Here is a 14,883-nt window from a genome sequence, read left to right on the forward strand (position 1 = left end):
CGAAGACATGATTTAGGCAGGATGAGCTCCTCTGCATCGCATACTGCTCTGAGCCCTTACTAGCTGAAGCACAGCCTCAGAGCCCTCAGAGTCAGCGTGCAGCTCAGGCTGAGCCTGTCTGTCTTTTCTTTTCAGACTTCAGTGTTTGAAAGCAACAAACACCAGGATGTACATCTTATGTGTTGAACTCTAACAAAACAATCCAACAACCTGACTGAAGAAACCCTGACTAATAAATATGTAATACTGTTATGTCTTAATAAACAGCTGTGGGGTGGTCGTGTAAGAAGGTGGTCTGCATGTCGAAGTATCCTCAGGTGAGACACTGAGTCGCCCCAGATGCATCCATCAGAGTGAATGCGTGCACGAATATTTCATGTTGCAAGCTAAACATAGGACAGCAACCTGTTTACATCTACAAAAAAGAAGAAAAAAAAAAGCTTGCTTCCTGGATGTATTAAGGTTTTTCTTGAGGGTGATTGCCTTCTAACAGGAGACCTGTGCAACCTTTCTGCAAACAGCTGCAGTCTGACTTGGACTATTTCAATCACTCTCAGAGAGAGCGCAAATAATTGCCGTCTAGTTTTTAAATGCCGACAGATGCCGTTGCCATTCATCTGGACCAGTCTTTGTGAATGAGCACAACTCGACTGGTTGTATTCTGGTTATCGGAGGGCTAAAATGTAAGACAGCAACAGATATGTGATTTTCCATGATTTATCAGTTCATTGCCATTTTGTCAGAAACAGTTTGCCAGTAATTTCATTTAGAAGTGAGATAACTTTATCTTACTGTATAAAACAGATACTGACTGAGGTTAATTTGAGGACATAATTTGGAGAGCAAAACAGTGATAAATCACAGTGTGTGTTTCTGCAGTAGTCAGCATATCACAAAAAGTTAAATATCGCATATCATGTGGGGTGTCTGGTGACTCCCACCTGCAGTATTTTAGTTCAGAATGTGAATAAAAACATTCTAGAATTGAAGAAACAGCTGGCGATGTTGTAGTTTAGGCCTACAGAGGGGCAGAGTCACAAACGAGACAGACTGTAGTCACAATCAAAAACTTTGCAGGTAAAAAGCCAAACTGAGTCCTTAATCAAACTGCCTGATCAGCAACAAAACAACATATTACAGATTAAACTACAGATCTTTACATTTTTATGGTTTGCTGGATGTTGGAGACTGCTATTTAATGACCCACAAGAACCCTGAAATGCTGAAAAACTAACCCAATAATCAATCCCTATTATGGAAATAAACTGATGAGTGTGGCTATGTGAAGGTTTTACAATGTGTTTTGTGGGAGTATTGCTGGAGGATTTTTAGACTTTCTTTGCATATCTTCTTATATTACTCTCTTTTATAAGGTTTTATATTATACAGGATATTTAATATTGTGTGTAGCTGTCCAGGAACTGCAGATGGAAATCACCTGGAAGCTAAATGTGCTGTCTATATACGATCCCTGACACATAAACAAAGCTCCTTTAAGCTGCCTAATAGAGAAAAGTCACTGAGTTCCTCAAAAGCATTGAGTTTTTCAGGAAGACGATGAACCTGCTTGCTCACCAAGATTCACGCTGCAGATAAAATTCACACAGTGATCTTCACAGAACAAGCAAAGCTTGGCTCAGACTTGGATTAACCTCCAGGGGAGGCACGCTAGTGCTGACAACCAGTCAGCTGAGCAGAGCGACGGCCTGAACGCCGCCGGTAGCTTCAGCAAATTGTCTGTGAACAGAAACAAGTGGGGCAACTCTGTCCTGCAGGGGCAATGAGGCATTTTATGATTATGGAAGCTCTCTAAGGAGACAGGCTGGTGTCAGAGCTGCTCCGAGGGGAAGAAATGATCGGCCAGCTGGTTATCATGCTGGATCTTCAGCAACTATGTGTATCTTTATATATTTTCTTAATGAGTTGCCTCTAAAAATAATGAAATTATAAACCCTCCACTGTGGCTGTCCTGCAGCCCCCTCTCCTGATGGTAGAGTTAATTTATACTCAAAATTCTGACACTCATATTTTCATTCACTGTATTTGTACGGAGGTCCAAAAGAGAGCAAATGTAAATTAAAATTAGGGCTGCTCAATTAATCGAATTTTAATCACGATTACGATCTGGGCTTTCAACGATCATTAAAAATGACTGAGCCGATTATTAGCCCCTCCCTCGTTTATCCGCGACGCCTTAAAGGCCGGTGTTGTGCCAAAAAGTGATTGTCTGCCAAAAACTGATTTCCAATGTTTCTGTGTATTTTTTATGTGTAATATCTTTACGTATGTTCGTAAATAGACTTCGGTGAACAGGGTTTACAAAGGGGTTATATAGAGAATTAAAACAATATCTGTTTTTCAAGTATCTTTACAACTCTCTGCTATTGTACTTACATTATAACCAATCCGGTCCTTTATCCCCACTTAAAATATTTTTACAGAAATATTGTAATATTTGCTGCCATTTCTGCTGTCCTCTTGGCCAACTTACTCTTACAAAAGACATTTTTAATGTTAATGAGATTTTTTTAAACTGGATAAATAAAGGTTATATAAAAGTCACTGCCAAAAACTGATTGCGGCTTCTACCTTGTTACACGAATGTTGTTTGTGGCTCAAGATGACTTTATGTCATCCATGAGGGATGCATTTGACATATGTTTCACATATTATAGCCCAACAAGTTACTTATAGCAGTTTAAATACGAGCAATCAGTTTTTGGCAAATACCGGAAATCAGTGTTTGGCAGACAATCACTTTTTGGCACAACACCGGTCCGTGAAAATATTGTCGGGCATAAACCGGTCCGTGGTGCAAAAAAGGTTGGAGACCGCTGATTAAGAGGACCCGAGGGAAGCTCTGAAAGCTAAGCAGAAGTTATTTGGAGAGGAGAGTGACTGCTGTTGGTTGAAAAGAGAAGTAAAAAAAAAAAAAAAAACTTCAGTGGTGTTGCACACTATTTTATATTATTTTTTTAAAGTCATTGTTAACCCTTTAAAGCCGGTCAAAGCAGCACGTTCCGTTTTGTGTAACTATTTTTAAATCCCTGTAGAACCTGAACCGTGTAAGCTAGCGCAATAATTTGTTTTGCATATGAAACCGGAGGAGTTGTACTTACATCTTATGCCATCAGCTTGTCCTCGGTCACGGTTTCCTTCCACATAAAGCTTTGCAAAAATTGCATAAAAAGCGCTTGCAGGAACAAAACATAATATTCCAGAAACACGCTTTGCCGATCCGACCAGCTGTTCGTAACACTTCCCACAGTGAAACAGACGTCAGCGCGAACGGTGCATGTCCGCCATTTCCTGGCCGAAACCGGAAGTGACGTCATTTTCGCTGAAATGTAGTTTTTTTTTTTATTTGTAGGCCTTAAAAACCTATACTGGTCATGTTTGACTTTTCTGAATAGTTGCTGGGATGCTTAGAACTCGAATTGCACAGCTGGAAATAGTTTATTTTGATGCTGTTTTCTTTGCAAATTTGCATCATAGGATTGTTTTTTTTGTTTTTCCTGCAGTATATATAAAAATTGGTGTATCTCCAAAATAAAACTATGAAGACACTCAAAATAAATTTCCTGTTGTTGTAAACTATTTTTTGCAACTTTTTTTGTATTTAAAGTTTTGAGGGATAAACCTCTTAAATTTCTCCAAGTAGAAATATATGTAAAAAAACAAAAATGATTTTCAATTTTTTTGTAGTTTATTGCACTTTTTTGCAATTAATGTAGTTACTATGGACTTAATGCATACATATTATTAAAATATGGGCTATAACAGTTGTATAGCAACTTGAAATACTCCAACAAATGGCACTACAACATGTAAAAAAATAATATAAGCTCTGGCGGACTTGGTTCTATAGTAGGTCTTAAAGGGTTAAATAAATATCGTCAAATAATCGCGATCTCAATTTCAGTGAAAATAATCGTGATTATCATTTTTGCCATAATCGAGCAGCCCTAATTAAAATTACACAAAATTCAATTAATATGCTGCTACATGAAAACACAGCACCTCATCTCTGTACTGCTTTTTATCTCCAAGATTTTTCTATTTTTTTTTTTTAGTCTGTATTTTCTTTTATGTTTTTTCTATTTATTTACTTATGTATTTGATGGACAGTAAGCTAACTTTTAGTATAGCTGAATTTCATGATTTTAAAGAAAGATGATTCATGACAGTGTATATCTGTGGAGGAACCAGTTACGTAAATAAACAAAAAAACATAATACACTTCAAAAATCATCCAGAATTTAATTTATTTAATTCTAATTTATACTATTTTTGATACAACTAATTAGGACTTATTCATTTTTTTTATTTCTATATTTGGAAGATTGTTGTTTTTTTTCCAACTGGCACACATACTTTTTTTTTTTAATTCTGTATTTTACTTTGACATTTTTCTGTCCATTTCAGCATCATTATAGAAATTACGGGACGCTCACCTGTTTGGTCTCATAACAGAAATAAAAACTGACATCCATAATAAATCTATTGAATTTTTTTCATATAGCGCCAAATCACAACAACAGTCATCTTAATAAGCTTTTATATTGTAAGGTAAAGACCCTATAATAATAGAGAGAAACCACAAAAACTAGATAACCCCTTGCCTTTGGCAACAGTGGGAAGGAAAAACTCCCTTTTAACAGGAAGGACCTCCAGCAGAACCAGCATGACCAGATGGGAGTCAGGGGATGAAGACGGGACAAAGACACACTTTCGGAGAAAGAGACATTCAGGAAAAGGAAAGGAAACAAAAGGAAAAGAAAGAGCTCCTCAGACTGGAAGCTGGTTCCACAGAAAGAGGGGCCTGAAAGCAGAAGGCTCTGCCTCCAACTTTACTTTTAAATACTCTAGGAACCACAAGTAAATCTGCAGTCTGTGAGAAAAGTGCTCTACTGTGGTGATATGATACTATGAGGTCTCTAAGATAAGACAAGGCCTAAATATTCAAGACCTTGTGTGTGAGGAGCAGCATTTCACATTTGATTCCAGATCTTACAAGAAGTCTGTGCCAAGAAACCAACCAACGTTAATGAAATGCCAAGAAGACTGGTCAAATATCAGCCACAATTATACCAGGAGCTTGTTGATGGCTACCACCCAATCAAGGTGCAACATGCTAAGAAACATTTAGTGGGAGTGTATGTATATATTTGAGCCTGTATGTATACTTTTAACCCTGTGTGGATTAGAGAAAATCCCAAATAAATACAAACTTGTGCACAAAATTCTCGTTTTCTAAAGTTATTAAAGATGTATGCTGTACGATCGTTCCACCCTAGAACATGTCCACAACTATATATGTGTTAAACATTTAACATGGCAAAAACTGATTTTAACTTGTGTCTATGTTTTCATTATTTTATCTTTATTTTATTTTGATTCATTGTGCTATTTTTTTTGCTATTAGTAACGTAACAGATTAATTTATTGTTATTATTAATGTTATTTATGATTTATACTGATTTATGATTTATTCTACTTATTTTGTATTTATGTCGGTAGTTAGAGGCATTTAAAATAAAACTTTGTTTCAGCCACTGAATAAACATTTTTTGGCATCCATAAGGGACAATTTCAGGTTAGTATCTCTATCTTTTTACTTACTCTGAAATACCTGGAAGTTGTGGCTTGGCTCTACCCAGCAGTTTGTTTATGTATATATATATATGTATAGTTTTTTTTCTCCCCCCCCCCAGAGGCAGAAACAAGCCTCTATACTTTAGACTTGCTTTACTTTGCCTCTCATCATGTGGCATACACTGTGCTTTATAATTAATGATATAAGTGTATTAATTCAGGTCAGTAGCTGCACTCTTATGGAAGCAATAGTGGGTGACCTTCAATATGCATGGAGCTGATGCTCGGTGTGGAGTGGAGATTCAAACATTAACCAGCTTCAGTTGTCCTTAATTTTTCGTTTAAACTGACCCGGCTGGGTAACCTGGTGCCGGCTGATGCCTTCCTGAGTCTGGATGGATGAAGGCATCAGCCTCCAGCAGCTGGTCACGATATCAGGCTTGCCCCACTGCATGTGCTTCCATTCTCGGACACGTCTCAAATTTACTTCCTTTCCACCAGTTTCCATTGAGTACATTCTGACTAATCGCCACCCGCTTAGAGCAAGTTAATGCCACAAAACATCCTTAAGGTTCATACTGGAACTACTAAGTCATCTTAGATATATTAAACTTGTCCGATAATGGCTGCTGGATTTACCTCCATCGCTACCTACCGGAGCTCTCCACTGGCCTGAGCCTGTAGGTGGGCGCACTATCACCGGTCACTTGCACCCATAATCCCCCTCATCTACAGCCCCTGACCTGCACAGTTCCCCGGCAAACTCAACCCTCCTTGCCAGCCTTTAGCAGGCTGAGCTAAATGAGCATCCGAGCTAGCAGCTAGCCACTTCGCGTGATGCGCGTTAGACCCTTCGCACCAAACTACGTTGTAAAAAACCTAAATTCAAATAACGTCCCTTTTTGTGCAAGTGTTATACATAAAGTGATTAATTTTTAAATACAACGAGAAATTAGACGCATTTCTTAAATTCCGCGTACTTTCTGTAAGTAAAACTGGTTTATTTTTTTAAATGAGAAGCCTCAAGGTAAAGGCACCTTGATGTCATGATTGTTTACCGCCCCATTAAAAATGCTCCTTTTTTTCTATTGAGTTCGTCCTACTGTTAACGTTACTCACTTCTCTGTTGAAGAGTCCTTGCCGGTGGAGTCATTGGAGCAAAAGCCTCTCAATGCGTGCTTCCTGGCCAAGTGCTGAGGGGCTCTCCAGCCAGAAAACCGCCCTCTACCCGGTGACCGTCCATCAGGACTCAGGGTGCTGAAGCAGGCGGCGGGAGCAGGTGCTGCTTTAACGCCGACCCTACGTGTGAGCGGCCGCTTCAGCTGAGTCTGGAATAACTCCTTGAGCGTTACTGTAGACCGAAGATGTAACATTTCAGCCCTGTGGTACAGACGAACTGTGCAGTGGAGTTACTATAGAACCGCGTGGAGGGATCGTAGAGGTCGGTTCCCGGTGAGAGCGCCGCTTTATCGGTCGTGTAACGGTTCTCCCACTGACTCAACAGCGGAAAAAAGCTCCCCAGCGGGATACAACCAACCTTATCCACCGCGTGAGCTGTGATTGGACGGACTTGACCCATGGGCGCACCTAATTGGTGAGAAGTCCTAACAGTCCCGCCCACGGTTGTGAATCGTGTTTTGGTCCCGTTATCTCCATCACTTCCCGTAATTAGCGAATAAGTTTATGTTATTTATAAGTATTTGCCCATTTTTGTATGTTTTTAGGTACAGTTTCGATATTTTTGTCTTTATAAACACAATAAATAACGAAAACAATCATATTTTTGAATTTACTACATTTAATGGCTGTTTTTAATCTATTATAGTTAATCCTTTTAGCTCTTTTACTTTAAAGGGCCACTATATTGTATTACGTCACGTTTTTACAAAGCATTTCATTGTATTTTATTTACATTTATTATTGTTTATTCAATTAATTTCCTATTTTATTGTTTTACTACACGTTTTCTATTTATTTGAACTGCTTTATGTTAAGCATGATACATTTTAGACCTATTTGTTCATGTTATTTTTATTTTTTACTGGCCCACTCTTCTTTATCCACGTAGGCTTCTTTTTCATGTAGGCTTTGTTTGTGGCTGCTGTAGCACAGACATAACTTTTGGGGAGACAGAAAGTATATGTTTTATCATACAATGGAATCCAGTTTTAGTTAAGTAGAAAAAAACTAATTATCGGATGAGTCACAAGTACGTAGTCTGCATTCATTTTAAGTTAAATGCACATTTTGCACTCTTAGTTGTAGAAATGTTATTATTTGTGCCACACGAATGCTGGAAATCACATAACACATATACAAGAATTTAAGAATAAACACAATATAAGTGAAGTAATATCATAAACATCACTATATTGAAATAGTTTAAGCCTAATATTTCCTGACTGACTCATGTGCATGAGTCTTCATGCTTGGCCTGCAGAAATCATGTGCAGATGATTCAAATAAACAAGTTTGCACAGCTATATAACTCACACTGCTGTGCAGAAATCTTGAGTCACCCCTCATTTCTTTATACTTTGGTAGGAAAATAGGAAGTGATTTATTGAAGCATGTGCAAACATACATGTAAATACAGTATATAAGGCAAAATCAGAGATTGTACAAGTAATGAGTTTGAAAGTCAATATTTGGTGTGACCATCTTTATTCTTCAGTACAGTCTGAACTCTCTTAGGCAGCTTTCTTGCCATGTCTTTAAGTAGGAGTAGTTCTCCAGGCTTCTTGAAGGACATTCAAAGCTCTTCTTTGGATGTTTCTGCCTTTTGTTCTGTTCTCTGTCAACATGATCCCACACTGCTTCAATAATGTTGAGGTCCGGGCTATGCTACGCCTGATACCTCTGCTTTTGTGCCCCACTTCTCCATTTTCCTCAAATTTTTTAAGAACACACTACACACTATGCAGACATAAAACAAGTTCTCAGATTAATATTTCTTTGGGAATCACCTCATTGGTGCAAAAAATAGCATTTTAAGCTGTCAAACTGTGTGTGTGTTTTTGGTTCAGTGTTAAATGGCTTAACCAACAAACAAACAAACACAGAAACAAAACATTCTGGACCGGACTGAAAACGAGCGAAGCAAACGTTACTGAGTTTATGTTAAAATATTCTGCTTCTCCCTTTTTTTAAGCTTCCTATTCATTCAGCTGAGTTACAGTCACACTCTCCACCAGTTGTCCATGCCTGTAACCTGTAATAAATAAAAATGAAAACTAGACTTCTATAAAAAATATCATAAAATGCAACTATAAAACATTACAGGGATACAAGTAGAACTTTAAAACAATAAAAACAAATAAACAAAAATAAGGAAACACACCCTGGAAGAGACCTGAGATATAAAAGTGATTAAATAAATATTAAAGCATCAGGTCTCTGCACAGTGGTGAGGAAAAAAGAGGCTTAAAGCAGCCCTGTGCAGGACTGTCACTGATGCGTTGTGCTGCTCTGCCACCTTGTGGTTCAATTTGGTGTTGCACACATTCAGGGCTTTCTCTGCAGACTGTCGCCTTGTGTGTGTGTGTGTGTGTGTGTGTGTGTGTGTGTGTGTGTGTGTGTCCTTGAAAAAAAACATCTACAGCGCCATCTCCCGGTTAGAAAGTGATGTGAGACTATCTTACAGGCGTGTAGGAGCCTCTTTCCATTCATGAAGTGACAGATTGATAGAAATCTGGGAACCACATGCACACTCTGCAGAAAAAACACAGAAAAACACATCAGAAATTTCCCAAACAGTGTCACACTCAGGTCTAATTCAATCTGCAGAGCTCAGTGTACCAGATTACAGATTATCAGCCTGTTCCTCCTGAGTCAGGCAGCATTTTAATGCTCGTTTTGACCTCCTTTGCGGCCTGCGTGGGTGGAGCTCGACGCCCATCACTAAATAATGACCTACACCGCAGATTACTCACCGGAAAGTGTTTGCTTTACTTTTCTCAAACTTTTTTTTTTACATTTTTTTTTTATCTGACTCTATCTTGCTAAACTCCACCCACCCGGAGAGCCAAAAGAGGATAAAACAAACACATTAGAGCTGACTAATAAAGCCTCCAGTGCACTTGAACATGAAACATTCATGAATTTGGCCTTAAAATCTGATTTCCATGTCATCAGAAGCAAAGGGGACTTCCGACCAATTGCACGCAGAGGGTTTTTACTTGACAGGAATCAACATTTTTACGTTAAAAAAAAACCTTTTTATGCAGATTTGAGCTAAAGTAGATGATCTGACTGTGGCTGAGGAGGTTTGTCAGCAAGTAGCGGCAGATGAATACCTGCTGTTTTACTGCTGTTCATTTGGACTATATAAGACATCTTTTGGTGTCCACATACTTTTGCAGCCCTTGCACAATCGTGAGCTTCTAAAAATAAAATCAGTGGGATTAAATGTGCCCCAACATGTCCCAGACCATGTGCACATTTCTGACAGAGGATTCGTTCTAAGCTAAGAGGTTTGAACATACAAGCTCGCTGATGACCTCCTACTTACTGTAAAACCAAAGAATATAAAGAACTTCAGTCTTTTAATGGTACAATCTGCTTGTAATATGCTTGTTTGTGTTACAACAGCTTCTTATAGTCTCCTATTTTATTTCTCTTAAAACATTAAAAAAAACTCGTGCGAAATAAGGCACACTCTCTTTAAGTTACAAGATTGTACCAACGCAGGACATCATGAAAATACTCCTTAGCGGGACTTAAAATGAGATAAATACAACCTCAAATGAGCAACAGCACATGACATAGTACACTGTGTCATTATTTATTTAACAGAAACTGAGCCAAAATACACTAACAGTCCTGTGAAAACCCATAGTACCTCTATAAAGCAGATGTTTTGCTAGTTTGATTAGTTTGATTTGGGCACCTTGCAGTCACTGAGTCCAGACCTGAACCTGACTGAAATGCTGTGGTGTGGATTTAAGAGAGCTGTGCATGAACTTCAATGACCTGAAGCAATGTCCTAAAGAAGAGCGGGCTAAAACTCCTCCACACTGATCAAGTGTAAAGTTACTGCTGTGAAAGGTACTTCTACAAGCTGCTGAATCATGGGGTGCACTTAGTTTTTCACACAGTTTCTGCATTTTTGTTTGTTTTATGAGATAAATAATGTCTAAACATGTCTTATGTCATATGTTGCTGTTCACATTGAGGCTGTATTTACCTGATTTTCAGACCAGCTTATTCATGTGTATCTTTTCCATGTTCATGATCAAACCGAGTCAAACGTTCACTCTTGGTAAAAGTTACATACTGATGTGTTTACATTGACTCTAGTGTGACCCTGACGGCTGGGAAATTGCATTAAAGGGGAGGGGAAGCAAGAAAGACTGGAGACAGTCCTGCTTTGCTTTTCTTCACTTCATCTAGTCATTTAAAAACTACAAACAACTTATTTTAAAGCCTGGCTTCGTGTCTCTTTCTTTCTCTGCTATATTGCATAAAAATTTAAAAAAGCAACTCCAGGACTCATGAAAACTTGCCAACTCAAAGCAGCCCTCAAAGTTTAAGCTGCGTTTTCTCTGCATGTGGCATTAAAACCAGAAGACAAAGGAAGAAAAGAGAGGAAGGGAAGGAAGGAAGCGAGGAAGGAGGGGAGACAAACATCCCTAACGAAGCTGCAGGGAGGAGAGGCGATAATTCACCAACACCCACACCTCAAAAGCAGTCGGATTCCTGCTCCTTTCAAAATGAGGGTGATGGGTGCACTCGGCAGATCCCTCCCACGCCGCTTAGCGGCTGGCTTCCGCCCACCGCCCGTGGAGCCGCCCACCTCCTGCCGTTGCCGCGGCAACACATCATCATCATCATCATGAGCAGTGACTTGCACTGGAGGAGGAGGTGGAAGGACAGGGAGGGGAGGGGTGGTTGTTTGAGCAGGGCTGCCACTGTGAGCAGCAAAACGGCGTGGGTGTTCATGAGCTGAGTTATTCTCCTGAGAAAATCTGTCCACGTGTGTGTGTGTCTGTGTGCGTGCGCGTGGAGAGACAGAGGGGGAGGAGAGAGGGAGAGGATGATGGGAGGTATGCGAAAAGGACCTGCGTCAGAGTGAGTCATCGGCCGGTTTCACAATGTGTTGATGTGACGCTGATGCAAATGGTCGGCGCAGGGATTCATCTCTATTAACCAAAATAAATAAAAAGAAGTTGAAGAAGAAAACAAACACAAGAAGAAGAAGAAGGAGGAGAACAAGAGAATTCTTTAGAGGTGTCTCGGTGGCACCTGGAGGACGAGCGCTCCTCACGGCTCGAGTTCTCGAGTAGCTTTCGGAGCTCCGCCCTGCAGCGGGAAGCTAATATGTAATCACACTAAACATTGTTATCACTAAATGTTAGGTTTGTTACTATGACTACAACCTGTTATTGGAGGACCACAAAGAGCTTTCTGCCTCATTAGTCACATACCTTCTTATTCTGCCTTAAGCAATGGCTCAAAATGCTGTTTTTGGTGTGTGCGTGAACATGCCAAAGTTTCTTAAGAGGGCTTATTTTTTTAAGTATGCTTCTTTTTAATTACCAGGAGTTTCAGTTTCACTCAGAGGCGACCATATTTGGGCAAGAGGGCGGTTCAGTTTCCTCTGATTAGGACAATGTTTACCATAAACTCATGAGGAAAGCATTTACTGAGGTCACAGATTAAGAGAAAAGCAGTGTTTTTTTCATCATAGACTTCTATGCAATCAGACTTACAGAGGAGTCGCCCCCTGCTGGCCATTGGAAAGAATGCAGGTTAAAGGTACTGTTTATCATTACCCTACTAACCTTTCACCACCAGGGGCCAGCATTTTGCCACTACTGAGTGTTTCAGATGTGTGCTCCTTTAAACTTTTAATATTTCTTTTCAGCTACTCCACATTTACTAAAGAGGGTCTGCGGTTATAAATAAGGATGTGTTCTTAATGAGTTACTTGTTATGGACCGGCCAAACAGGTCACTGTGCTCCCTGAACTGAATTCTGATCCACTTTTGGAACTAAAAATATCAAACCAAGTGATACGATTTGGTAATGAAAGTGTTAAAAACTCAAACTCGACTGCACTATAGTACCCAAGCTTAAATTAATTTTTGGATAAACAGTATCTTAGCGCAGTGATTCCAAAAGTGTAGGCCGGGACTCCCTGTTGGGTGGTGAAGATTTGGTGGGGCCCATGGGATTTTGGGGTTTTTAAGTGGGCTGGTGAAGGATATAAAAGTGGCAGCATTCATCTCTACTATTTTTTTTGTTGTTCTTGTTCTTTTATGTTTTTATTTAAATGAAAGAACCAAAGTGAGTTGCTCTGGTGCTGACCCCGTGACTCATCGCACTGCCTTGTGGTTCTGAGTGGTATTGCATGAAATTGCAGCCTTGCCCTTTTTTAACAACAGTTGATATCGCTTCAACGCACCACATGGAAGCTGTTACCTTGAACTAATTTTAGAACCTTTTCAACTATTTTCAAACATTGCAATAAACAATAAGAACCTTTCAAAAATAATAGTAAAAATTTTATTTAATTTTAAAGGTCAGCAGTATTTCAGGCGCAACAAGTAACGGAGGCATTGTGATATACTTTGAGTATTATGGCTGACAATAAGCTCAAGTTTTGGGCCAACATCAGTTTTTTTTTTCAAGGGAATTCAGCAAGTCTCTGGCAAATGGGCAGACGATCAGTTATAATAGTGAAGTCCCAGGACCATCCCACAGATGCAGGCATACCTTTCACGATCAGGTTCAAACCGGATTTGGACGACATTGATCACAGAACTCGCCACACAATAGAGTTCAAAAAAATAAAGTTTAATGTTTATGTGCTGTATAACAAATAAAATATATTAGTGTTTAAAAAACAGGTGCATAACTAGGTGAAGCCTAATCTATCACTTTACAATAAACAGTGAGGAGAAGGGTGATCAGTGAGACGGCAGCTCAGACATGCGACAGTCACGCCAACCAGGCCAGTGTTTGAGCCGATCGGGCTGGGAAAAAACAAAATAAAACAAAAAATTCCCAAGCGATATATATATGTATATATATATATAATTTTTTTTTTTACAAGCCCAAGTCTTTGCTAGTTAAAACAAAACCACCTCATGGAGTTTTTGTGAAAGGAGAATGATGTCTTTAAATACAAACATGGTGCTCTGTGCACTAAAAGCGAGACAACACAAACATTTCCCACCCTGATGACAGACATACAGTTACTGAGCACAAAAAAGATGAATCCATATAAATGCAAATAGACTTATTACTTACATAAATATTGCATTGGCCTGTCGTTACGCCGAGTGAGACTAAAACTATCTGTAGAGGGGGGCAGGGTAAGAGTCTGACCAAAAACTGTCTGGACGTCATCATCATCATCATCTCGGACCAAACAGACATATTTACACAATGTGGCGAACACGTAAAAACACAGCGAACACTTAATTGTTATGTATCTACCTCTAAACAGCAAAAACACATTTGAAATATGCACCGATGGCCATCACAGGTGGATTAAACACTGTTAAGAGCTAAGGCTAACAACATTATCATCATGTAAAGCATGTTTTTTATATACCAGACAGGTTCACGTGGTTGTATTTTTTTCCCTTAGTGACACTTAAAAGATTTCTTTTTCTTTGTTTTTAAATGTTTTTGCTCTACATACATAAACATTGTATTGACACCAAAATCTACAGCAGAGTTACACTCGACAAAGGAAAAACCCTGGTTTGAGAGATTAGGCTAGCACTATTTGTTATCACGGTACTATTTACAGACCCAGGCTGCTGCTCCACGCACAGCAGCGGCAAACAGGAGTTTTCCTTCCCCCCCCCCCCCAGCTGCTGTTGAAATTAAAATAAAAAAACAAAACCTGCAAACCTGCAAGATTTTAATTCTGTCTTCAGAAAATTTTTCCTTAACCCATGGGGCTGCTGGGAGCTTGTTGGATCTGTTCTAAAAAACCTCACAGGCATCTTTTTATTCCTGAAATACTCCCTGTTTGCAGATGCGTGGTTTTGGTTCAACAGCAGTGTTTTGCTAAATTACAAAGTGAAATGAACCAATTAGCTCGGCCTCTGGCATGCCAGCCCAGCCATTCTGCCAAGACGGATGACAGAGGTCCCCTGGTGCTACTCCACAACAGCTCTTGTACATCCTCTTTTTAAATTACCTCCCATCCCATAAATATACACAAGACAAGAGCGAGGCAGGGAGGATTAATCCCACCTCGCCAGTTTCCCAATTTGAAGTGAACGATAAAAAAATGAAAAACACAATAAACAAATAGGAACTGCTACAGGG

The 14,883-nt window shown here is 39.3% G+C and overlaps 1 protein-coding gene across 3 annotated transcripts in view; it reads right to left on the reverse strand.

Moving 5' to 3' along the window:
- The window catches only part of LOC113016065 (glutaminase kidney isoform, mitochondrial), a 31,141-nt gene extending 24,038 nt beyond the window's left edge, over positions 1-7,103 (reverse strand). For 2 of the 3 annotated variants that reach the window (XM_026158570.2, XM_026158569.2), the window contains exon 1: positions 6,715-7,103. In XM_026158570.2, coding sequence (XP_026014355.1) covers positions 6,715-6,968 — 254 coding nt within the window. In that variant the 5' untranslated portion in view covers positions 6,969-7,103. Of the gene's footprint in view, positions 1-3,119; positions 3,137-6,714 lie in introns of those variants that run through there. The other variant, XM_080297689.1, reaches the window with a different exon arrangement.
- Positions 7,104-14,883: the final 7,780 nt, after the last annotated feature.

This window comes from Astatotilapia calliptera, chromosome 23, assembly GCF_964374335.1.
Source record: "Astatotilapia calliptera chromosome 23, fAstCal68.1, whole genome shotgun sequence".
Taxonomy (NCBI): Eukaryota; Metazoa; Chordata; class Actinopteri; order Cichliformes; family Cichlidae; genus Astatotilapia; species Astatotilapia calliptera.